Consider the following 25,233-nt stretch of genomic DNA (forward strand, 5'->3'; position numbering starts at 1 on the left):
ACCCATATATATATATATATATGGTCGTTGCCTACAAATAGACTTTCTTTCTATTAACACATTTTTTATCACTTTTTTACTTTATTAATTGTATAATAAAATTCATGCCATTCTAAATATTTCTATTTTTAAAGAAGCAGATTAAGAATAATAAAAAATAGGAAATAAAAAATAAATATGACAAACGTCGATGGACAACGAAAAGATAGTTAGTGACAAATAATGATAGATGCGGACGTTGGGATGTGGTCAAATACACACTTTAAATATTTTACAACTCCAAACTATGATCTGAATCGTTAAACAGATGATAAAATACCAACAATAAAAAATGTCAACACAATATAAACGGTTGATGTTGTATTAGACATTTTTTATTACTATTATTTTATCATCAGTTGACATTTTTTAATGATTCAAATCATAATATAGAATTTGTACAATATTTAGAGTTTGTATAGACTGAGATTAGTAGTATATTATTTGTGTAGCACAGGTTAAAAAGACTACATAGCTGATAAAATATTAGAGAGAAGCGAAAAGCCAAAAAGCGAAGCGACTAAACAAAACTTATGGGATAAAGCAGTAGGTAAAACTGTAAACGGAATTTTACGAAAGGCGCAACAGATCTGTAACTATGGAAGTAAAGTCGAATATTTTATCTTCACCTACTTTGAATAGCGTGCCCACATCACGTTAATATTTTATTCTCTCCGTATGCTACTACATCAGCTCTACCGCCGACCTTTTGCATTATTGCACAACTTTCACATTCTCACTCCTCAATACGTGCTACTAAGTATATCAAATAATTAAACTATTACTGTATAATTTGGATTACTGAATCATCTGATGATGGAGTCGGCCGCTGAACGCCGCCTGAGATTGATTCAGACCCATCTCATTCCCGACCTCGATCAATCTTCGTTTCCGATTTCTGCCAATCCCTCCGCCGGTGAATTCTTTATCGGTACTATTTTTTTCCTCTTTTTTTTTTAAATGTTGATTTCTGCGTATCGTTGGAATTCAATAGAGTAATATTTTAGGCTTTTCTTTTGAGTAGTGCTTTTCCCTTTCTTGCTCTCCTTTTTCCTGTAGCAAAAGTTTCCTTTTTATGGAAAGTTATTGGTCGGATTCTGGGATTTAGCTTTTTGCACTTCACAATTCGGAATCAATTTATTTTTATTTTTGATCTATATACTTATGATTTCAGCATCTCTATGGGTTCCTCTACTTTGTTGAAGACGACTCACTTGAAATACCTCATCTTTGTTACTAATATCCCTTTCGTGTGTGTGTGTGTGCGTGCCGGGGGAGGAAAGATCAGATTGGTGGTTGTAGTTGGGACGGACACAGAAAGTTCTCCTCCCAGAATATTGTTTACAAGCGATTCGGTTCATGATGTGGGCTTTGCATGGTTGATTGCCAAAGTTTGAAAATTGAAATATCCTAGTACTCTAGTACCCCCTTCGTCCCGCCTCAAGTGAGACACTCCTTTTCGGCACGGGATTTTAGAAAGTGTTATGTGGTGAAATAAAGATAGAATAAAATAGAAGAAAGAAAAAAGTAGAGAGACTAAAGTGTTGGTTTTGCCAAAAAATTAAATGCGCGTGGGCTTATGCCCTCTAATCCCTTTCTACAAAAATAAGCGGATGTGCTAAAGTAACTTTTATTTGGATGTTGGAGAAGGATAAAAGAGATTAATTGAGAACAAATGACGTTTCTAGATTTGCTACATTATTGGATTCTTCATGCTAAGCTTCTCTTCTTCGAGGATTTTTTATATACGTTCATCTGCACATTGGTTATGAAATCCTGAATCAGAATGCCTCAGCTGCAAAGGCAGCCTTCCATCATGCTTTTTCTGTCATGAGTAAAATAGGTTTACCGTTTACCTGATGATAGAGCTTCCTCTTGGAGTTTGAAAATTATGGGGTCTTTGCTTGAAAGTTCATATATTCTATTACTAGCTACCTTTTACAATCTAAGGAGTTTACTCTTCTAGTGTCCGTTTAGTTCAAGACTGACAGATTTTAATGTTATACAGACCAGAAGTACAGTGTAGTTCTTCCAGAGAGATTGCAAACGGGTAAATGGAATGTGTACAGGTGGAAGGTTTACTCTTTCCTTGTTGCCTATTTCATACTCCCTCTGTCCCGCTACAAGTGATTGCTTTCTTTTGGGCTCAAGATTTAAGACAATATATTTATTGAGTTAAGTGGAGTGAGAATAAAGTAAGAGAGAGTAAATGTGTTGTTTTATGCTAAAAATGGAAATCAAACATTGTAGGGGACAATTAAAAAAAGGGAAATCAATCACTTGTAGTCGGATGGAGGGAGTATATGTTATTTTTCGGTAGACTTATTTGTTCCTCTCCTGGCTACTCGTACCTGACAAATCATGCATTGTTTCCTTCATATAGATCCGCCCGTTCTCCATTGAAGCGTGTTGATAGATTCCCTGATCATCCAGAGATTGGCTCGTTGCATGATATTTTTGTGTGAGAATGTTTGCCCTTCTCCCCTTCACTACATTGCTAAGATGTCTACTCCTATATATTCCTTTTTCGTTTTTGATGAATAATACACATGTGCTCAGTTTCATGTCTCCAGCTTATCCCATTGCTGATACTCATCCTCTTGCTTTTTCATTTAATTTGTTGGTAACTTCAGACACTCTGTTGAAAGTTTCCAAGACTACAAATATTTGGGTACACGCATACGGATAGATGGGACTGTTGGAGAGTAAGTTTATTGGAAAGCTTTGCTTTCTCAGGTCATAAGGAAATAAAAGGCTATTGACTTTATTTTATGTGCATATCCTTTTTTGTTATGCAGTTACAAGTGGATGACATATGGAGAGGCAGGTACTGCTCGATCAGCAATAGGTTCAGGACTTTGGCATCATAGATTACAACCAGTAAGCAAACTTTGTCACTTCCATTTCCCGTTCCATCAATTCTCTTGCAAGGTACTTTTTGAATCTGTATTCATTATTTATCCGCTCGGGCAATCTGAATATCAAAATACTTCAAAGTAAGTGAAACGGAGATTTTTTAGTGATTAGACTTAGTTTTCGAGCAGTAACAACAAAATCCTAAGGACCCTTCTTTTTATGTGTTTAAATTTTGTAACATCCACCTACCTTTTTCTTTTGTGAAAAAGTTAACCCGAATATAATAAGTAATTCTTTTAAACCTGAATATTGCTCACTTTAAGACACTGACATTTTTTTCCGGAGCAGGGAGCCTGTGTTGGACTTTATTTTATCAATAGGCCAGAATGGATGATTGTGGATCACGCCTGCTCAGCATTTTCGTACATATCAGTTCCTTTATATGACACCCTTGGTGTGTAGCCGTGTAGGTGCAAATCAGTTGAGTTTTCTCTAGTATAGTCAAGTCCATTGATTTTGTAGTCTTTCGATGCATCTGCAGGTCCTGATGCTGTTAAGTATATTGTGAATCATGCTGAGATACAGGCCATTTTCTGTGTGCCAAGTACCTTAAACACTGTGAGTCTTTTAACAGCTCCTCAGTTCTAGAACTTTTGGGTTAATTGGCTACATGAGTTCTACGACAAACTACTATAAACTGAACACTTGTTTCCAGTTTTTTCTTCTGCTCGGCTTTTGTGAATGAAATAATATGTCAAGAAGGCCCCCATTTCTAATCTAGAATCTAGATCTACCAAAGCATGTTACATATTAAATCATCCATATCATCTTATGTAGCATGTAAGTTTACATTTTTTTATTCTGCTGAATGAGAACAAATAGTATGCAATGTGTAATCTTGATGTAGTTATTTATATGAGTCTCCTCATTTAAGTGTGTGTGTGTGTAAAAATTGCAGCTACTAAGCTTCCTGTCCGAGATTCCTTCTGTACGTGTAATAGTGGTATGCCCATATACATACATTTAATTACTTATATTCTTGTACTACATTATTCCTCTTTTTCATGTTGTTTTAACTTCCAGTAATTGATTTGTGAATGGTATAGGTAGTTGGAGGGGTAGATGAACATCTACCATCTCTACCCTCTGCTACAGGAGTCAAGCTTGTTTCATACACAATGCTACTTAGTCAGGTATTGCCTTACGATTTTCTTTTTTCTGATGCTATGTGTTACCATTTATATTGTAAAATGATGCAAAATTTTGGAGCATTCACTCCCTAGTATCCTCATTTTTAATGTATTAAGTTTCTAACATATTGTATGTGTGCTTGTTTCACATTTTTGGTTGGATAAACAATCAGATTTTCTATTTATTGAGTAAAAGCTGTCTTCGATTACAAAAGCATCCCCAGACAATTGTTTCCTTGTCTTTTGAAATTCCTATATACCACTTGCAGTGCAGTGCTTCAGTTCACAGTATTCTGAGAAGAACCACAACAATCACATGTATAGAGATGGGTATAATAAATTATTCTACAGAAAATGTGGGTAGATGAATTGCTTTAATGCTAGGTGGGCCTGTGAGTTGGTTGTGAGTTGGTTCTTGGGGTCCTCAGGGAGCTGGAATCAAGGGGGTTGGGAGTCCAGATGGTGGTGGTTCAGTCTACGTCTAGAATGACGGTGCTGGAAGTGTTGTGATGGAAATTATTTATATATAGGTAGAGGTGAGATTCAAACATGATGTCTTATTTATCTAGGCTTGTATAGCATGTTGAATGAAAATGATCATGAAAGAAGAGTACCATTTTAAATGAAACAGTTATAATTGCTTGAAATGCATAGGATTGCGAAAGATTTATCATTGGGTAGCTACTTCTTTATGGTCACTTCATTTTTTGAATGACAAAATCTGTTATTGACCTGGTAGCTATCACACATTATTTTAATCCATGAATAGGAATTACTTTTAATCTTAGTCTCTACTATCTTGCGAATGGCTTCTTTACCTCCACCTTAGTGGTGCTAATACAGACTTGCCCACCATCATTGCATTTTTTACCTGATGAATTTTTCTATTTGCTGACAAAGTCAGTGGGTAAAAGGTCTATTATTGAAAGCTAAAACTGTTGAATTTAGGGTAGCAGTAACATGCGTCCATTTTGCCCTCCCAGATCTGAAGATGTAGCCACTATATGCTATACGAGTGGTACCACTGGGACACCAAAGGTAGCTCTCTCACTTTTCTTCTTCGTATAGTATTATAGTTTGAGAGACACTTAAACATTTGATTAAAATAATATAGCTCTTCTTTTTACTTCTTTTCTTACAATAGGGAGTTGTTCTATCGCATGGAAACTTGATATCAAGTGCTGCTGGCATGACCCTTTCAATCAAATTTTATTCCTCGGATATGTGAGTTCTCTCTTGGAATATGAAGAGTTATTTTCACTCGCATCCCATGTTATGTCTGACATTACATTTTAATCAGTTACATATCTTATCTTCCCTTGGCACACATCTATGAACGAGCTAATCAAATCATGTCAGCATATTATGGAGTTGCCGTTGGCTTCTATCAGGGGGTATGTATTTCCTAGCTGTAGTAAATTGTTTCACTCCTGTTCTTATAAAATCCAATGAACTAAAGACTAAAAGAATCGTATTAGAAAGATAAAACTCCTCACTTGAACTCCAAGAAACTCTATTCCATTCCAACTGCAAAGTTGGATATTCCTGGTACATCTGAAGGGGTTTGATTTATCTGAAAGGGATGTTCTTGCATTGCTGTCTATCTGACATGAAACTATAAAAGTTTGTCTGCATTTTGGCTGTTTCTGAAGGCAAAGTATTATTCTACTTCTATTTGCAATGCAACCTCTGGACCTTCTGTTGAGTGAACTGGTTAAAAACAATTTATATGTTATTATTTTTGCAATTTTCCAATTAGTGGATCATGATGCACTAATTTGCAATGCTTCTTACTATGCACGAGTAAAGCAGGGATCTAAAAACAGGACCAGGATATGATATCTAAAAATTGTTCCTCTACTTAAGGAATCTTTTGTATGGTGAAATGAGCTTGTTGTACTGGTATAGTTGCTTTTATCATTCAGGAGCTTTATGTGTTTCCTAATTTACAGGATAACTTGAAATTGATGGATGACTTAGCTGCTCTAAGGCCCACTATATTTTCCAGTGTTCCTCGTCTATACAACAGAATATATGCTGGGTACATCTCTACAGTATTAAGAAATGATTGTTTTGAACTCTTCTGGTCAAGTGTCAAGGTGTTCTGGTTTTCTATTTTATTTTCTTGTTTTTGGTTCCTTACAGAATAACTAATGCTGTTAAGTCTTCTGGTGTGCTGAAAGAGAGGTTATTTAATGCAGCCTACAATTCCAAGAGACAGGCTGTAATGAATGGTATGCTATACCTGAGACTGAAGCTGGGTGCCATTGTTTTCTTCTTCTTTTTCCTTTCTCCTTTTATTCTCATGTTACTTTGCAATCTATATCTTGCTTCTCAAGTTTCTTAATTACTTTCTATTGTGCAGAGTATAACATTTGATTCCTTCTTTCTTGTTTATGGTCTGTGTTTTAAATGATTATTTATTGATACTTGGTTGTCATTTTTCCATTTGTGAGGTCGAAAGCCATCACCTATGTGGGATAGTCTGGTGTTCAATAAGATAAAGGATAAACTTGGTGGCCGCGTTCGTTACTTGACTTCAGGTGCTTCCCCGCTGTCTCCTGATGTGATGGAGTTCTTGAGGGTGTAAGTTTTATTTTTTAGATATTCCTGTAGTCGGTATGGCTCAAGATAACTTTCAGTATTCACACTTGTGAAAACATGGCACATATATATAGGTGCTTTGGCTGCCCAGTGATTGAAGGATATGGCATGACAGAAACTTCATGTGTCATCAGCACTATGGATGAGGATGACAACCTAACTGGTCATGTTGGGTCTCCCAACCCTGCATGTGGTAAGTCATTAAAAGAGATTTTCATGTATATGATATATCGCATTATAATGCATATAAATCTCAAATATAATACCAAGGATTTTGTTCATCCTTGGTATTATTTCCAGGAAAGGAGATTAAGAAAGAGTATGCTAGCACTTACTTTTGTGTTATGATTTTGAGCTTGTTCTAGAATCGACACTTGTACATTTAACTGGTTTTCCATTCCTCCAGAAATAAAGCTAGTTGATGTTCCCGAAATGAGTTATACCTCGGAGGATCAACCTCATCCTCGTGGGGAGATCTGTGTCAGAGGACATATCATTTTCCAAGGCTACTATAAAGATGAAGTTCAGACGTATTTATCTAACACTTGGAATTTGAATTTTCTGGATCATGTTTAGATGTTATAAATGTTAATCTTGATTAAACATACAGGAGAGAAGTGGTTGATGATGAAGGTTGGCTGCATACAGGAGATATTGGACTATGGCTACCAGGTGGGCGTCTCAAGATTATTGATAGGTAAGTTATCATCTGTAACCCCTCCAAAAAGAAAGGGGAATGGATACGTTCTCGAGATCTTGTTCAATACCTCTTGGGGTCAAATAGTTCTTGTTCACTGTTGACAGAAAAAAGAATATTTTCAAGCTGGCGCAGGGCGAATACATAGCACCTGAGAAAATTGAGAATGTGTATGCAAAATGTAAATTTGTTGCACAATGCTTTGTGTACGGTAAGAATAATATTTTTATATTAACTCAAGCTCTTACTTAATTCTTTCATCTGAGGACCTTCATATTTCTAGGTGATAGCTTGAACTCCTATTTAGTTGCTGTGATCTGTGTGGATCCTGATGTGTTAAAGGAGTGGGCGGCATCAGAAAATATCAAGGTAATTCCACTTGTAATTATCAGTAAAACTTTATTATTCTGAAAGTAAAAGCTTATATTTGATCAACTTTCTTCTGTGTTCTGCTAAATGTCAGGCAACAAATTCTTTTACTTTCCTCTGTTATTTACTGTTTCTTAATCAATCTGCTGAAGATTACATGATATTTACATCAGCTCTTGGAGTTATGAATTTACTGCACTTTCTTGTTTTGCTGTTGGAACCTACATCCAGTAGTTATTATGCCGGAATAAGAATCCAAAATTTCTTGTCGTCGTTATTATGGGGATTCTATATTCATTCTCGATTTCTTTGGTTTTTTGGGGGCCGAGCTGAAAAATACGTCAATTGGTCGTAGAAGAATCTCTTACATATATTCTGCCAAAAAACTCATCACTCATGATTCTGTGTGAAAATTACTCCGTAATACTTTTATTCAGACTTCCTCAAAATTCCAGAAAGCTTTTACTGACCTTCAGTTTTAAAATTGGCTATTTCAAGGTTGCTTATTTAGTGTGCATTTCATTATGTCTTTTCCACTTCTGAATTCAAAATTTCATCGACCCAACCCACAATATAAATATGTGGTGCTGTCTGCATACTCTCTTTCTGAGCTCTCTTCCTACCAAAATACTAAAACTACAAATTTTGCAGTCCTCTAATAAATCATTGTTGGTATTTTGTAGTTGTGCTTCTGTTGAGGGTGTATTTGTCCAAATAATAGGAGAGAGAATTAATAAAGTAGGGGAGAAAGAAAAAAAGTGGGGCCATTTTAGATAGTGGTCTACTGAATCGAGTCATCCAAATAAGACAAGATAACCTATTGAAATCGGACAAATAGAGTAGAAGTACTATTTGTTGTCAATTTTATACCATAAAATTCGCTTTCAGAAAATATAAATTACTTAAATATTGTTTACTAACTTCGTTGCCATGAGCTTCACGGGAGCTAAACTAGTAACATGTAAGGAAGTAGCTTCGGAATTACAATAATGAGGAACTTGCTGACTCGCATGTCCCGGAGCAAGATGGCCTTTTGGAATTATTGCTTCTCTCTTGTTTTTCATCCATAAATCCTTTATTGCAAAAAACTTGCCCTTTCATAAGAGAACAAGTAATAACTAAAAAAATTGAGAATTATCTGTATTTGGAAGTACTTTAGTATGTAGTGTTGCCATTCTCCCTTGGGAACTTTGTGTCAATCAGTTTGCTGTTTCTGTGTAGTATGAAGATCTAGGACAACTTTGTGCTGATCCAAGAGCAAAGGCTGCTGTACTTGATGACATGGATGCTGTCGGAAGAGAAGCTCAGGTAACATCATCCTTACAGAGCTATAAGTGATATTCCGTCAAGGATCAACGTTTCTATAAATTTTTAGACTTCACTTTTTGTTTATTAATTGATGCTCTTGTTGGACGCAGCTGAGGGGTTTTGAATTTGTGAAAGCCATAACCTTAGTGCCCGAACCGTTCACTTTGGAGAATGGCTTGTTGACTCCAACATTTAAGGTAAATATGCTCTCCAGTTATATGCATAATAACAAGTGTGGTAGTAATTTTATGACGTTTAAAATATGTATTAACAAAAAAACAATCAAATATATTATCATGACTCATGACGAGTTTGTCATCAAAATCTTCTTGCATGTTAATATACGAAATTCTCACACACAACACATTTATGTTCAAATTGTGAAATCGTATTGTTTAGAAAATTTCTATATTTTGACTTGTTAACAGTACGAATTCATGTCCTGAACCCTGCAATTTTGTTTGCATTTTATCCATTTATTTGTTATTATGGAATGTCAGGTAAAACGCCCTCAAGCAAAAGAGTATTTCGCGCAAGCAATAGCTCGCATGTACACGGAGCTTTCGACATCTGATCCAACCGGTGCTCCACAAAAAATGTTCTGATAGTCTCAGTTTCACACAACCCTTGGGTTACAATACATCTTAATGCCAAACTATACTAATATCCAATAATTCGGAACTCCATCATCCAATCTCTCAGTCTCTAAAATATCCATTATGCTTTGTGGAGGGCTTTCATCTATATAATAAGTTGGTTTTGGTCTGTCGGTATTGCTCTTCATTTGTGAATGTATTATTGGACTCCAAATTCATATCTAATTAAGACACGAATGGAAGAATTTACTGATTATTAGAAGTAGGGCATATAGTCTTAGAGTCACAGAACAATCCGAAGGCTATTTTAACCTCTTCGTTATGGTATGAGTTTTCATAATCGCATTCCTCTTTACTCTTAGCAAGTCTAGCGTTTATACGATTGTTGAACCGGAGCCAGAATGGGAAACTCTACCATCTATCGAAACTATGTAATTATAGTAGAAGATGCATAATTTGATTGACTATTTTCATGATCAAAGTAATAGCAGCGTTAGTAACAATTTTACAAATAATTGTACAAAAGAAATCATCTGGCAATCAGCAAACAACCACATCTTAGTTTTATATGAAATCAAACATATGTTTACATATATGCACACGCTTTGACAGGAAGTGTATCAAGGCTTGACAACTGGTCTCGTGTTATCCTTGAGCCACTGATATGCGGAACCTTCCACCAAGGGAGATACCTGCATATGAAACATGTACGAATTGATGGCTTGAGCTACAAAACACACCTGCGTGCTAATAAGACAAGTGAATCAAATTTATACTTACCTTCTCCCAAACTTGCTTGTGGTAATCGTTGAGCCAATCTATCTCAGTGGTAGAGAGTAGCGATAAGTCACACAATTTGGTCTGCATCATGTGTAGCAAATCGAGATATTACAGTTTATTAGTGATGGCATTGGTTGAACATCATGTTACATTGATAAAAAAACATTAGTAGAGCATGTAAGGCAATATAAAGCTCTAATTAGCAATGGCCAAAAACAGGGAATAGGGATGCAAGGATATGAATTCGTGCTATTAGCAAGTCAAAATACCTGAATAGGAACAAATGTGAGTTTTTCGAAACCCAAATAATCCACTCCTCCAAAGCAATTTGGTGTGTGCGCCTCTTTCACACAAAGAAGATTCTGAAGGAGGATGGGGATAATAATTTACACGAGCATCTTAGGAAAGGAAATGTGCAGTTTTAACTAATGAGAAATCTATAGCAAGTTACTTCAATCCTGACGCTATGAACTTACTTCAATCCTGATGCCAAATGCATGGTCTTCATAGTAACCAGGTTCGTTGCTGACAACCATGCCTCTCAGCAATGGGGTCATATTTCCAAAGCGAAAGCTGATACTTTGAGGGCCTTCATGAACATTCAGTGCAGCTCCTACACCGTGACCAGTACCTAATGTTTGCACGGAACATTACCGTTAATAAATTAGTAGATCATCTCAATTAAATTAAAATGCTCAAATACAATACGACAAGCATACAAAATGGAGTGAGAAAATACCATGACGGTAATCAAGACCAATCTTCCACAATGATGATCTTGCAAAGGAATCCAACACAAAACCAGGGTAATTATCAGGAAAAATAGCCTGATCAAGAGCAATATGACCCTGGAAAAATCACGGGGCGTTGTTAGTGTGTTTCTTCACAACCTCGGCTCTACATAGAGATAAAATGAAGTAACACAGATGACAGAACAGAGTGAAAGCAAACTATAAAAGACCACACAACCTCTAGCTAGCATGAACAGAAACTGCAAACTGGTACTTGATTATCTAAGTGTCTTAGGTGCATGGGCAACTAAGTGTGCTCCTCGTCTATTTTATTGATTGAACTTTATTGATTGAACAAATTATAATATTGTGAGAAGCTGTTCAATTATTCAATCCAACTTTTCTAACTGTTTCATGCTCAATGGATTAAGATCAAGTTATATACTGCCTCCATCCACAAAAAATAGATAAAGTTATAAATGACGCAGGTTTTAATGCGCAATTGGTAAAGTAAGAGAGAGGGAGGGAAAACGTGGTGAAAGTAGTGTTAGTGGATCGTGGGGTCCATATTTAGAATGATGTGTAGGGTTAGTATTTGTTTAAAACTTTCCATATTTAGAATTGGTCTAATTTTGGTGGGAACCCCAAAATGGTAAAAATAGTTTATTTTTTGTGGATGGAGGTAGTATATATATTTCATTGACAGAACTCCCAAGTAATAGCAACTTAGCCCAGTTATTTGAGAAGCACGTTGTCCTACTTTCTCCCCGGTTGCTATCATTTGGGTTTCCCATTTATGAAATTTGTTGTAAAAACTGAGCAGACTCGGATTCATTTTCTATGATTAAAGTATCGGTCCTTTCGATATTTCTTCTCAGAATGTGTAGAACCACAATTGAGTATAATCAACAAAGATTCTTTTTGTGCCATAACTTTCAGTGACAAGTGTATAGCATATAAAGCAGCAGTGCTTTACCTTCTCTTTTCTGGACTTCACACTCTTACATTCTTAGTATGAGTAGGACAGAAGTCAATGTCCTTTAAATGGTCAAAATATTTGTATAAAACAGGTTTATACATGTTTGCCAACCTCCCATTGTCGAAGAGAACCATAGCATGTGATCTTTGCATCAATGCGTAAATTCTTCTTCCAGAGAATTGTAAAGGTAATCAAGTGAACAAAAAACTGATGAAAGAACATTACCTGAAGGACTCTGGTGAAACATTCTTTTTCCCATGAAGAAGGTTGGCCGAAATGTACAGTCCTAGTAATGTCAGTTGTTCCATCAATATATTGAGCTCCACTGTCCAGTAGGAAGAGTTTCTCGGGATCTATTATGCTACATTTGTTAGGTTCTGGTTTGTAATGAATGATTGCACCATTTGCACCGGAACCTATAAACAGTCACGTTGGCTTAGTCAGTCCCATCATCTCATTTAGGAAAACAAATCAGTTGGTAAAATAGTCAACACATATGAGTCAAACATAGGTGAGACCTCATACGCCACGACCAATCTCTCTACAGTAGAAAGACCTAAATGATTCACCCCTTAGTGGCCATACTTCAAGAAATCAAGTATCTCCAATTCAAACTTCGGAATATGGGTTAGTATTTTCCAATGGATTGATTAAAGCCTAAAATCATGAAATAATTATGCAGACAGGTCAGGCCAAGGCCAATAAACAATATTTTCCACCAGAGATCAAGAAATTCACAATTCCTGAATGCAACCATTATATATTCCAACTACTTTTAACAGTTAGTTTACAAGAGACTCGATAGTGCCAGCATATCACTAGCCCATTGTGATAACTGATAAGTCACACACTAGACCAATTAGAGTAACTGTCAGATTCTTATTTAGTGAACTATCACTAATTAAGATTTCAGAGTTGGATGAAGATAGATTTGACTATTATCTTCGTGCTTATTGGGATACTCAAAGAATTGATGAGGAAAGTATCTATTACCATCCCACAGTGCCCAAAATAGAAAGACAGGTAAAGGAGTGCAATTATGTACCACTTATAGTATCAAAACTTGTATCCAGAAAACCATCTTGCCTAGATCGGAATTCAAGAAGCTTATCAGCAACATCTACTTCTGTCAAAATGGCACCACTACCAATTTCCTCCTCTAGCCATGCCCAAAACTGGGCCATAGCTGCTGCATCCCTGCAAAAGGTCCCTCACTTTTAACTGGACCTGAATTGCCATATTCTTAACATTGATATGAAAAAATGCCACCTAATGCTTGTAAATAAAAGTGAGTTGAAAAGTATTTGTACAGAGGGAAGGGAAAAAAAAACTACAGAAGAAGCATTTTCAATAGTGCTACTTTCCTGGTTTTTCTGTTACCTCGACGGTGGAGTGCAATAGTAATCAAAAAGAGAAAATTCACATATGCAGTTACCTGAGATGAGAGTTACGCATTCCTTCTAATTCAGCTTCATTTTTTATGGCTTTAGCAAAAGAAATAGGTGAGCTCTTATACACTGCAGCAGGTCCACGTGACTTGGTGACTGGGCCATTTGCCACAGCCCTTGTGTTTTTATTGGCATTTCCGGAAGTACTAGAGTACTTATCACAGGCAGATTTGAAAGCATTCACAATTGCAACGCTAACAGATGATGTGTCCAACCAAAGGCGTGCCCCTTTTGCAGCCAAACTGCAATAAGAAATTATGGTCAATCAAAAACATCTTTACTACAAGAGACTGAAAGGTTTTGCATATTTGCACTATAAGAGACAAAATGGATCTGGAATCTCTGTGCAAAAGGTGCTTCCAGTTTAATTTCAAACAGCAAAATCTGAACAAATAAATAAAAAATACGAACTTCTGCTAAAACACATGCAATGTCGGATAGGTTAAGGTCAGTATGCTGGCTAATTAAGTAGCAGTACATCTGGAGTAGAAACACAAATGAGAATATCCATGTACCATGTGAAGTGGCCAAATAGGTATAAAGCCCTGGGGATACCATTATAAAGTTCCAGTTTGTCTAGAAGCCAGAAAACAATAATGGTAGTAGCTATGTACTAATTATTAACATCTTTTGTGGAATATCTTCAATCCAATGCTTCTCTGCTTTGATAACATTCATTTTAGTGGTGAACATATTCTTTTGTTAAGTTTCTGATCCAGTAAACCATATGGAAGTGGAAATGGAACTCAAACAAACTAGTGGCAAAGGGGCTACACCTTTCAACTTCAGAAAGGATGGACTCGTATGGTCTCACCTCAATCCCAGCATTCTTCAAATAATCCATTACGTCAGGGTTGATTTTGGCATCATTTATAAACAATTTTGCTCCATCAATCTCAACAATTATGTAGGCATACATGACTGGTGAATGTGGTATATCACTACCTCTCTGTCAAAAGAATTCACATGTTAATAGTTAATAGGAGACAATAACGAGAATCAGATAAAGTTTCAAACTTATTTGTGGTTTCTTCATGCCCAAACCACAATGCAAGTCCATAGCACATCATGCAGTGAATGAAGAACAAGATCCAAAACGAACCTTTTTACATCGTGTCTATTAAAGTATACAAGATCAGATTGCCAAACAAACATAAAAAGTTCAAATGAAAACATATTCCTTCAAGGTCATGGGTCCCTGCAGCTAAGCAAAAAGAATACCTAGGGCTCTAAGAATGCAGCTGAAGTACAAAACATAAGATTCAGAAGCAGACATAGCAAATTAGATGATGTTTGCTGCCATTCAATAATTTCCTCAACTGAAACAGATCCGATATTTGATATTACACACTAGAGGAGCGAGAGATGGGATCTAACAATTCCAAAACCTTTCTATTGATCTAGCAAAAAAAAAAACAAATGGAACTAATATGGTTTATAGTCTATTTGCTAAAGAAAAATATTAGATGAAGTCTCCATTCGTCCACAATTAAGTGTCTCATTTCTTTCCGGTACGGGTTTTAAGATATGTAAGGAAACGTGGGTTGAAAAAGATAGTGGAATGTGTTTAATAATGAAATCTGAGTGGAATGAATTAGTGGAATGTGGGATCTACTTACCATTTATATAAAAGTAAAATGGGACTCCTATTGGCAGACAGACCGAGAAAACAGGTATCATATTGTCGGATGGAGGGAGTACAAAAATTGGCTTACTTATTGCTGACAAATATCTGGATTTACTAGTATTGATGCCACAATAATCTCTAGGCAAACCAAATCTTCTGATATTGTTAAATCAAAGCACCTTTTTTAACAGCACAAAATCCTCCTTTTTAGGTGCTTTTTTAGTTTAAAGATGTCCACCTGCCAGGAAGGACCATTTGATTTACTAAAGGACAGAAAATGACATAGCTCGAAAAGTTACCAAGTTCAGCAGCCATGCAATCTCATCCAGCATTGAGATAACAATTGCAGATGAATCAGCATTACTTAGTTCAGATCTCAATGAAGAGAGCTTGGATGACACATCTACACCAGCATATTTCAGGTCATGAACTCTGACAAGTCTATTTGGAGGCTTTGGCCTGGATTCTTTCCATATCTCATCCACAAGATTAACATCATACACACACACCAACTCGTGATTCTTCTGAGATATGGCCTCTTTCAATTCATCTGCAGAATCGGAAGAAAACAGGAACTGAACCCTTCACCAAAAACCAAGGAAAGATGGAAAACTGGGATCAGATGGATGCAAATGAAGAAAATCTGAAATCTATAAACGCCAAAATGAAGAAAAATTAACTATGTGGATAGCCAAAAACCGAACAACATATACAAGGAAATTTAAAAAACAATTGCTAGCAAGAGAAATTCTTATAATTATTTGAGAAAACTTCTTAGCTAAGAATCCGACTTCAAAACCTTGATTGAATAACAAAAGACGATTTAATAATAGCTATTTGATGATTGTTTATCATAATCCTACAGGAAAATACTCTCCATGTGTGTAACAGATCATTATTCAACTGCAGAAGCATTTGATGCTAGAGTTTGGAAGGAAACAGTAAGCATGGACAAGGTACAGAAGAACTTTGGATCTGATCATTTGGAAAACTCAGAATCTCTTAATCTCAAATAAGTTATGCCAAAAATCCACTGGAACTTTCTGATCTATGCATTGTGAGCCAAACAAACCATGCAGGCTTTCAAAAGATGTTATAGGGCCTAAATATATTTGTCAGAAATTTTTTGGATGTACATCAACATATTTCTCAATTATGCAAATTACGCTTAAGCAACCGCTAGAGGAGGACCCTAAGTAAATCAAATCAATTTCTGAATATAGCCTCTCAGCACCAAAGCATATCAGGCAGGTAGGCTCATTTTACCAGAATGATCACGGCAAGGCAATGGACATCTTAAGGCTATGTAAAATAACCATAAAACTGGAACACTTGACAGGGCCACCAACCCCAAATACGAGAGGGCTTAATGGTGATAAATTGATGTAATAGTGGGCTAAAATGATATTCTTATCATGATAGTGAGTTTCATAGACAGTTACAAATATTCAATTGGTTGAACTAATCACATGACAGAACACCATATGTGAATTACGATTTTACTCACAGGGTCTATCCCAACTCTGCTGCCAGGAGCCAGGATTCCATTGAGCCACTCACTTGTTGTAGGTACTCCTAAATTACCAGCCCTCATGAGAATCCAGCCAGAGTGTAACTGTTGCTCAGCCTAATAATGACAAGAAGAGGAAATACTTAGGTGCATAAACAAACCCTAGCAACAGTTGTTCAAAGTGAACGATAGAGATAATTTGTCATCTGCTTGCCAGACCTGGAGGAAGTAGCGACCATCTGTCCAAAGAGCTGCTTTATCTTTTGTGACAACAGCAGTGCCTGCACTACCAGTAAAACCTGATATGTATGCTCTCCTTGTATAACACTCAGCAATAAATTCACTCTGAAATTGGACACGACGCTAGTAAGATGTTGAAACTTCAACCACAATGTTTAATGAAAATTCACTCTGAAATTGGACAAGACGCTAGTAAATTGTGGGGAACAGTGCTTAGGGAGCTAGGCACATTCCGGATCGTGCCAAGCTCTACTTACTATATCTGCAAGTTTTGCCTACTTTGAACATCTTGTAACCGAACAGTGTTGCTTAATAGATAGGAACTCTGATTTCCATTCCTAGTTAAATTTTTTTTAAAAAACAGAAAATTGCGAGATAGGAACTCTTATTTGCATTCCTAATTAAATTATAAAAAAATAATACTCCTAGAAAATTGCGGCAAACCTGATGAGCATCAGTGTTGCCTAATAGATAGGAACTCTGATTTCCATTCCTAATTAAATTATAAAAAAAATAATAGAAAATTGCGACAGACCTGATGAGCATCCTGAGATGGAATGATATAGGCATCAATGTTGATATCGGGCCTGACAAAGAGCTCGCGTATCGCGGTGAGCTTGTCGTCGGGTTCAGAGTTGTTAGGCTTCTTCCGCAACTCCGAGGAGGGCCTGGCAGATATGGAGGCGGAAACTTGGAGGTTATGAGGAGCGTGTGATTTGAAGGGGAATCTGGGGAGGTAATAGTTGATATTGCGGCGAAATTGGGGGTAGATGTTGAGGAGGCCGAAGCGGCTCCGGCCGTGAAGCTGAAAGGGGGAGCGAGCAAGCATTCTAGAGGTGGAGAGAGATAGGGCAGACTCCATGAAACTTGGAATTTCGAGCTGGGAGAGAGAGGATAAGGTAGTGAAGTGCTGCTTTGTTGCTGTATGCTGGTGACACGCAAGAGAAGAGGGAGACGCAACTGTGCTATTGCTTTGAGAGGAAATGTGCCTAATTATTTGATCCAATTATATGCATCTTTGAAAGAAATGCTACTACTAATTGATTTGGATGATTAGTCTTACAAATTACTCCCTCCATCCATCAAATGTTAGCGCAGTTTTAAAAATATGAAAAACTAAATATATAACGTTTAATTTGGTGCAATTTGATTTAGCGCAGTTTTAAAAATATGAAAAATAAAATATAATTAAAAAGTTAGTGAAATAAGGACCTCGCCTTTATATACTCTCTTCTTTTTAAGATAGTTCAGTCATTTCTTTGGATGTAAAAATTTAAAAAATTGATGTTTTAAAAGATTAAATTAGAGAATAAAAATAAGAGAGGGAAGATAGAGTAAAGTATGAGAGATAGATAAAATTTTTACCAAAAAATAACATCACTCAACTACCTTCAGACAATTTAAAAAAGAATACGACTCAACTATCATGGGATGGAGGGAGTTTTAGTTAATAGAGTATGAGTATAATGAGTGGAAAGTGGGAACCCTTACTAAAAGTAGAATTTAAAAAGCTAAGTGGATAATATTTTGTGGACAGACTGAAATGGTAAATATGAACATATGATGGACGGGGTGAGTATCTAACTACTACCTTTGTATTATTGTTATTGGAGCTATTGATACTAATTATAGAGATATGTATATGATTAGTTGATAACTATCTTAAATTGAAAACTAACCAGTAACAATTATGTCAACAACCTACGTTGCAGATGTCAACGTGAATACATTTATATGTCAATCAAATGTAGTTGACATACGTATGTATTCGTGTTGACATCTGTAACATAGGTTGTTGACATAGTTATTAATTATCAATTTAAGATAATTGTCAATCTAATGAGAGTCAAATAGACTTATTTGAAATTATCCATCGACAAATAGGAAGTAGTAATAAGGATGTTTTGGACATGAATAAAATAAATGCTCTAATCTTTGATTGTCTTGTGGAGTATTTTGATAAGATGGGAATGAGTTACACGTCGTCATATTTGGTGACTTGTTGCTATCACTGCCTCTATGTTAGCATTGCGTCCTTACTAGTTTACTCATCAGGTCTCATTTTGGTTATATATTCTAGGGCAGTCAATTATTGAAATGACAAGATAATCAAATACGAATATGTACGAAAATAATGAGTTTGGATTAAGTTGTTTATTAGGTTCGTGTCTTTATTGGATTGACTCGTTAAGAATTTGATAATTTTGTTGGGTTCAGGTTAGATATAGATAATCCATTAAGAATAATATTATTATTTTCATCATCTTTATTATTATCTTTGAAAAAGTTATGCTTACTTTAGTTATTTAATTTCGTATAAATCGGGTTTAAATTGTGTAAAATAGATTTTTATCTTATAAATCAAGTTTAAAAATTAGATTTAGTTTTGTCATATTATGTTTAATCGTGTAATATCAGGTTTTAATAATATAATATCGGGTTCGGGTTGTTATCGTGTAGTGTCAAACCATATTATATCGTGCTTTTGACGGGTTCAGGTAATGTTTCGAGTTGAAGGTAGCAAGTCGGGTTCGTGTTCGGATTGACAGTTTCTTTAATATGCCAGGTTCGAATTAGGTCTTATTGGGTTGGATCGTTATCAGGTTGACCCGATAACTACTCAATCCGCATGATTTTGTGTATCTCGTTTTGATAGACTATGGCATGTCTAAGACTAATTTTATATTTCGGATTTTGTTGTGTTGTAAACATTTTACTGACTATGTTTTTTTGTTAACATGCGAAGCGGATAAAAATGTTTTACTCCATCCTTCTTAAAAATATATATGCATTTGAAATGATATGAGAATTAATGCATAATTGATAAAATAAAAGAGACAATGAGAAGATTAGCTAAAGTAGTGTTAGTGGATAGTGATATCCACATTATTGTTAGAGTTAATAAGTTGTAACGGTGGGCTGTAGTAGTATAGGTTGTAAATAAATTGATATGTATGGGTATGAGTTGGTGACAACTTTCAATAAATGGAAATGCTCATATTTTATAGAACATACGAAAATGAAAAATACACATACATTTTATAGGACATGGAGAGTATAAATTACGTACTCCCTCCGTCCCATAAAAATATAGGCATTTTCATTTATCCGAAAGTTATCCCAATTTACTACATATATATTAAATTAATTACAACTTATACCACCATTAAAATACTAATAATAATGAGGATCACATTGTCCACTAACCCAATTTAACTATCTTTCTCCTCATCTTTCTGACTTTATCAATTTTGTTTTAATTTTTATGTCATATCGTATGACTATATTTTTATGGAATGGATAGAGTAGTAATTATTAATTTCAGTTGGTTCATGAAAATAATTTTTAATTCGCCCTATTTTCTAACGTCGGAATTGTGACGCCTTCTATTCTGTCGGTTGACGACAGGGTAAAGGGAGTTACATGGTACCATATGGGTCACTGTTTTTTTTTTTTGTTTTTTTTTTCCATACGTGGACAATGGTTATTGGGCTTAGTCTTTAGATACCGGCCATTGTTGATATGGGCCTCTAAAATTCATCGTATGTAATGAAAATGTTGGCCTTACATGTTAGTATAAAAATATAGTACTTATAATTAAAATCAGTAACACAAAAATTATACTGACATTGTTAATTTTCCAAAGAACGGTATTCTGTGAGTGGCACATATAATAATACATATTAATACTATATTTAATGATTAATCACATATTTAATGTTCTAAATACAGATAATATCATAGATACTGTCTCGATATGGATTTCCTGCCAATTCATCCATAGTTTGGGAACAACACTTTGAAAAAATTACATAACCAACAATCATATAAGGGTTGATATGAGTAGTTATTGTATGGGATAGTGCGTTGGTTACGATTGCAAATGATCTCAATAATTATGATTTCTTTTATCATTAGCGAACGTCTATATTTTGAGGGGGATAATGGAAAGAATAAAAGTATGAATACTGAATTATGGCACTCATATGATTTGCATCACCAAAGAAAAATAACTAGAGGCAAGTCACGGACCCTTGTGTATACTCTTCCCCCCCCAAAAAAAAATCTCATTCGTGGACGGCACGTGTTTTAATGAGAAATTGATAAAGTAAAAGAAATGAGAAAAAAATACATAAAGTAAGAGAAATATGGAGAAAAAAATAGATAGAGTATGGAAAAGAGGAGAAAAGATGAATAGAGTATGATTGAGAAATTTTCTATTTTTAGAAATGGAACACTTTTTTGTTGGCGATAAAATATGACTATTTTTGTGGACAAGAGTAAATTGCTAACGATATTTTAATACAATAGATATAAGATTTAACGGTAAATTAAATCCATTGTTACTATGTAAGTATTCAGTTTTAAAAGAGAAAAAAAAAATAGTCATTTTAAAGGAGTGCAGTGCAGACTTGCAGTGTTTTGTTTATTTATTTATTAGCAGACTTGCAGTGGTTGGACTTGGAGAGTAGTTTTCTTTCTCCAATGAGGACGTGGTTGGCAAAGAGGAGAATAATAATAATACAACAAGTGTCAATCATAATTTTATCATTTGGACCATGTATATTAGTGGCATGCTCAACTCTCTGTTTTACAAACAGATATCTATATGCCTGAATCATTAACTCAGGATTGTCCAATTCTTTCAGGAATATTAATCCACTGATTCCTTATCAATTTATATTGCGCATCTTTCTCCAATTTAAAATAAATAAATTTAAAGGTTACGTACTAAGCAACAAAAATGGAAGATTGCATACTAATTAACATAAGTTGAAAGTTAGGTACTAAGAAACATACATTGAAAACAGATACACTACGATCACTTCCCAAACAAATCTGTCATTAGATCGCATTTCAGAGCTTCTTCTTCAGGAGATAAGTCCTTCCTGGCCATCAACAGAGTAAGGATAGCTGCCTTGATCTTGATCTTACGTTCCTGAACATCACATTCCCTTTCACGTCTGACCATCATTTCACGTAGTGCTGCATTGAAATCTTTAGGAATTGTATATGATGGTATTGCAACTTCTTTGTCTTTTCTTTGAGCTTTAGCTACAACCACAATCAGTTGATCGAGTTGCTGATTTTGTTCAACAATTTTTTCTTCTCATTCATTGTCTTCAAGAAGATTGGAAGCATCAAACTTATAACTTGATGACATTTTTAGAGAGAGTTGGTTCAATAATTGTGAAAGATTTATATGTACTTTTCGTCAAGCATATAGGTATATATATAGAAGTTATTTGTTGAGCATAGGATTCCACCACTATCATTGTGAGCACATGGAATAACATAGGATTCCACCACCAATTATGATAAAAAATGACTTTTCATCTAGTCATTCTTTGGTTTTCGTGATCACATGGGATGTCATTGGATTCTACCACCACTTGTGATAAATAATGATTTGGCATCTAGTCATACTTTGATTTTCGTGATCATATGAGATGTCATTGGATTTCACCACCACTTGTGATAAGTAATGGTTTGTCATCTAGTCATACTTTGATTTTTGTGATCACATATGATGTCATTGGATTCCACCACCACTTGTGATAAAGAATGACTTGTCATCTAGTTATTCCACCACCACTTGTGAATAACATAGGATTCCACCACCAATTATGATAAAAAATGACTTTTCATCTAGTCATTCTTTGGTTTTCGTGATCACATGGGAGTATTATTCCATGAAATCACAGCTATTTGAACTAACTATAATGTCATTGGATTCTACCACCACTTGTGATAAATAATGATTTGACATCTAGTCATACTTTGATTTTCATGATCATATGAGATGTCATTGGATTTCACCACCACTTGTGATAAGTAATGGTTTGTCATCTAGTCATACTTTGATTTTTGTGATCACATATGATGTCATTGGATTCCACCACCACTTGTGATAAAGAATGACTTGTCATCTAGTTATTCCACCACCACTTGTGAATAACATAGGATTCCACCACCAATTATGATAAAAAAATGACTTTTCATCTAGTCATTCGTTGGTTTTCGTGATCACATGGGATGTCATTGGATTCTACCACCACTTGTGATAAGTAATGGTTTGTCATCTAGTCATACTTTGATTTTTGTGATCACATATGATGTCATTGGATTCCACCACCACTTGTGATAAAGAATGACTTGTCATCTAGTTATTCTTTGATTTTCATGATCACATGGGATGTCATTGGATTCTACCACCACTTGTGATAAAGAATGACTTGCCATCTATGCATTCTTTGATTTCGTGATCACATGGGATATATTGGACGTTATTTGATTCCACCACCAGTTGTGAACACATTTTATCTACTAATGCTTTGATTGAAAGGCTTATTACACAAATTGAAAATTACATACTCTTGTAAGGTCCCGACTTTTTGCTACCTTTTGGTTGAGGTCAAAAGCCTTTTCATGAATTATTGAAGATTTTTTTATCAAGAGACCAACTTCTTTTTCGTAAGTACTCGACTACACGACAATCGTGGAGGATAAGAATGGAAGCGTAGAACGAGATAAGTTTCATGGGAGTTCATGGTCGATCAATAAGAATCAAGATACAAATCTTGGACCTACATTTTACCAATCAAATGAATACTTCATTATTTATTCTGTGGCCTATCAATCATAAAGATTTAAAACAAGAGAAAGCCCAAATCACGAAGTTCTTCTTCAGTTGAGCCCCCAAGTATTCCTCCTCCACGATGATCGACACCTTTTCTTCTCCAGTAGCGTGACTTTTCGTCTCAAATAGCATATCAAAGGTCACATTATTAATCAAGAAATTAATCCCTTTTTACACCATACTTCTGATCAAATACCCATCTATACTCCCAACTCTACATCACGCGGTTTATGACGCCGCCGAGAGGGAGAGAAGATAGTCAACAATGGCTGGACGAGGGCTGCGGTTGAAATCGAAAGAGAGAATTCGAAGCTCACTGAAATTTGGATGTATGTGCGGTGAATGAGAGAGAATAAATCGCCTGTGGGTCATCGGCGCTGGGTCGTCAGTGTGCGCAGAAGGAATGCGAAAGGTAGGTGATGAAGCAGGCGGAAATTTTTTGGGGAGAGGATCCCCTGCTGTGGAGGAATCACAGCAGGCCCTGCTGCCCCTTACATTCCAATTTTTTAATAATAACAAATAATATTAAAAAAAAGAAAAAAAATTAATAAAAAATTTGAATGTGAGGGGCAGCAGGGCCTGCTGTGATTCCTCCACAGCAGGGGATCCTCTCCCAATTTTTTGAGAGGCATGTCAGTTTGGGGGCGTTGAATTGGGGGAGTGATCCCCTGCTGTGGTGAAAACACAGCAGGGGCTGCTGTGGTGCAAAAACGGCCGCGTTTCATATAATTGCTTCTATCCCCTATTTAAATACTGATTTTGGTTACTATTCTACAAAGAAAACGGCGGCTTTTTGTCTCAACATTTTCTTCAAACCTCATTCTTTTTAAATTGCTTTAATACAAGTTGCCTTAACTAATCCAACTAATCCATAGTAAATTGGTAATCAATATTTTAAGCAATTCACGTTCAACCATGATTTTATTAAATATCGATTCATTACCATTGAACTATCATTATTATTATTTTACTTATTAACATTTCATAATTTTATATTCACTTGCATGCTCATTTAAAGTTTACATATTTAACTACTAATATTAGGACTGATAATTATTAATATGACACAATAATTCTACACAAATTCGTATGAATGTAATGAATCTGGCTCAAGCTTTAATGGATTTGGAGTTCATATCGGGGCGACGCAGAAAAACCCGGTGAATATATATTGGGTTTGGGTTATTCTATAATTATAACTATTAAATTTAAAATATTATACTTAATTACTATTATTTAGATTTAAATCGGTTTTAATCATGTTATAACTGTGTAATCGTGTAATATCATGTTCCGGTTGTTTTTGATTTATCATGTCAAGTCAAACTATTTATATAGTTACTTACGAAAAAAGTGTTTTCAAATTTGATACTCCCTCCGTCCGCGAATAGGAGTCCCGTTTTGCCATTTTGGTCCGCCCCCGAATAGGAGTTTCAGTTCATTATTTCTATAAATGGTAAAAGACCCCACATTCTATCAACTTATTTCACTCACATATCATTTAAAACTAATATATACAAGTATGACTTATATTCCACTAACTTTCTTTCACTCACTTTTCTTAATACAGTATTTTTTAAAACCTTTGACAGAAAGAAATGAAACTTTTATTTGCGGAC

General features: G+C 35.4%; 2 protein-coding genes across 3 annotated transcripts; one reads left to right on the top strand and one right to left on the bottom strand.

Moving 5' to 3' along the window:
- Nucleotides 1-696: 696 nt before the first annotated feature.
- Nucleotides 697-9,918, top strand: LOC121798909 (long chain acyl-CoA synthetase 6, peroxisomal-like). Of its 2 annotated transcripts, none has more exons than XM_042198168.1 (23): nt 697-970; nt 2,048-2,108; nt 2,423-2,500; nt 2,673-2,744; nt 2,838-2,919; nt 3,244-3,349; nt 3,437-3,513; nt 3,854-3,898; nt 4,002-4,088; nt 5,034-5,123; nt 5,230-5,309; nt 5,386-5,479; nt 6,038-6,126; nt 6,231-6,319; nt 6,542-6,671; nt 6,764-6,882; nt 7,096-7,219; nt 7,300-7,386; nt 7,494-7,597; nt 7,670-7,755; nt 8,977-9,063; nt 9,174-9,260; nt 9,564-9,918. In XM_042198168.1, exons 1-23 carry the CDS (start codon nt 853-855, stop codon nt 9,666-9,668), a joined length of 2,097 nt encoding a protein of 698 aa, XP_042054102.1. In that variant the 5' UTR covers nt 697-852; the 3' UTR covers nt 9,669-9,918. The 2 variants fall into 2 exon arrangements, with proteins under 2 accessions (XP_042054102.1, XP_042054103.1); XM_042198169.1 differs by lacking the exon at nt 697-970 and adding an exon at nt 1,499-1,882.
- Nucleotides 9,919-10,094: 176 nt separating this feature from the next.
- On the bottom strand, nt 10,095-17,976 carry LOC121798908 (aminopeptidase P2-like). The gene is made up of 13 exons (XM_042198167.1): nt 17,510-17,976; nt 16,954-17,079; nt 16,732-16,851; nt 15,524-15,799; nt 14,374-14,546; nt 13,585-13,839; nt 13,195-13,346; nt 12,375-12,565; nt 11,179-11,287; nt 10,916-11,070; nt 10,709-10,801; nt 10,440-10,520; nt 10,095-10,351 (listed from the first exon to the last, which is right to left on the bottom strand). The coding sequence occupies exons 1-13, from the start codon at nt 17,834-17,836 to the stop codon at nt 10,280-10,282; spliced, it is 2,130 nt and encodes a 709-aa protein (XP_042054101.1). The 5' UTR covers nt 17,837-17,976; the 3' UTR covers nt 10,095-10,279.
- Nucleotides 17,977-25,233: the final 7,257 nt, after the last annotated feature.

This window comes from Salvia splendens, chromosome 4, assembly GCF_004379255.2.
Source record: "Salvia splendens isolate huo1 chromosome 4, SspV2, whole genome shotgun sequence".
Lineage (NCBI taxonomy): Eukaryota > Viridiplantae > Streptophyta > Magnoliopsida > Lamiales > Lamiaceae > Salvia > Salvia splendens.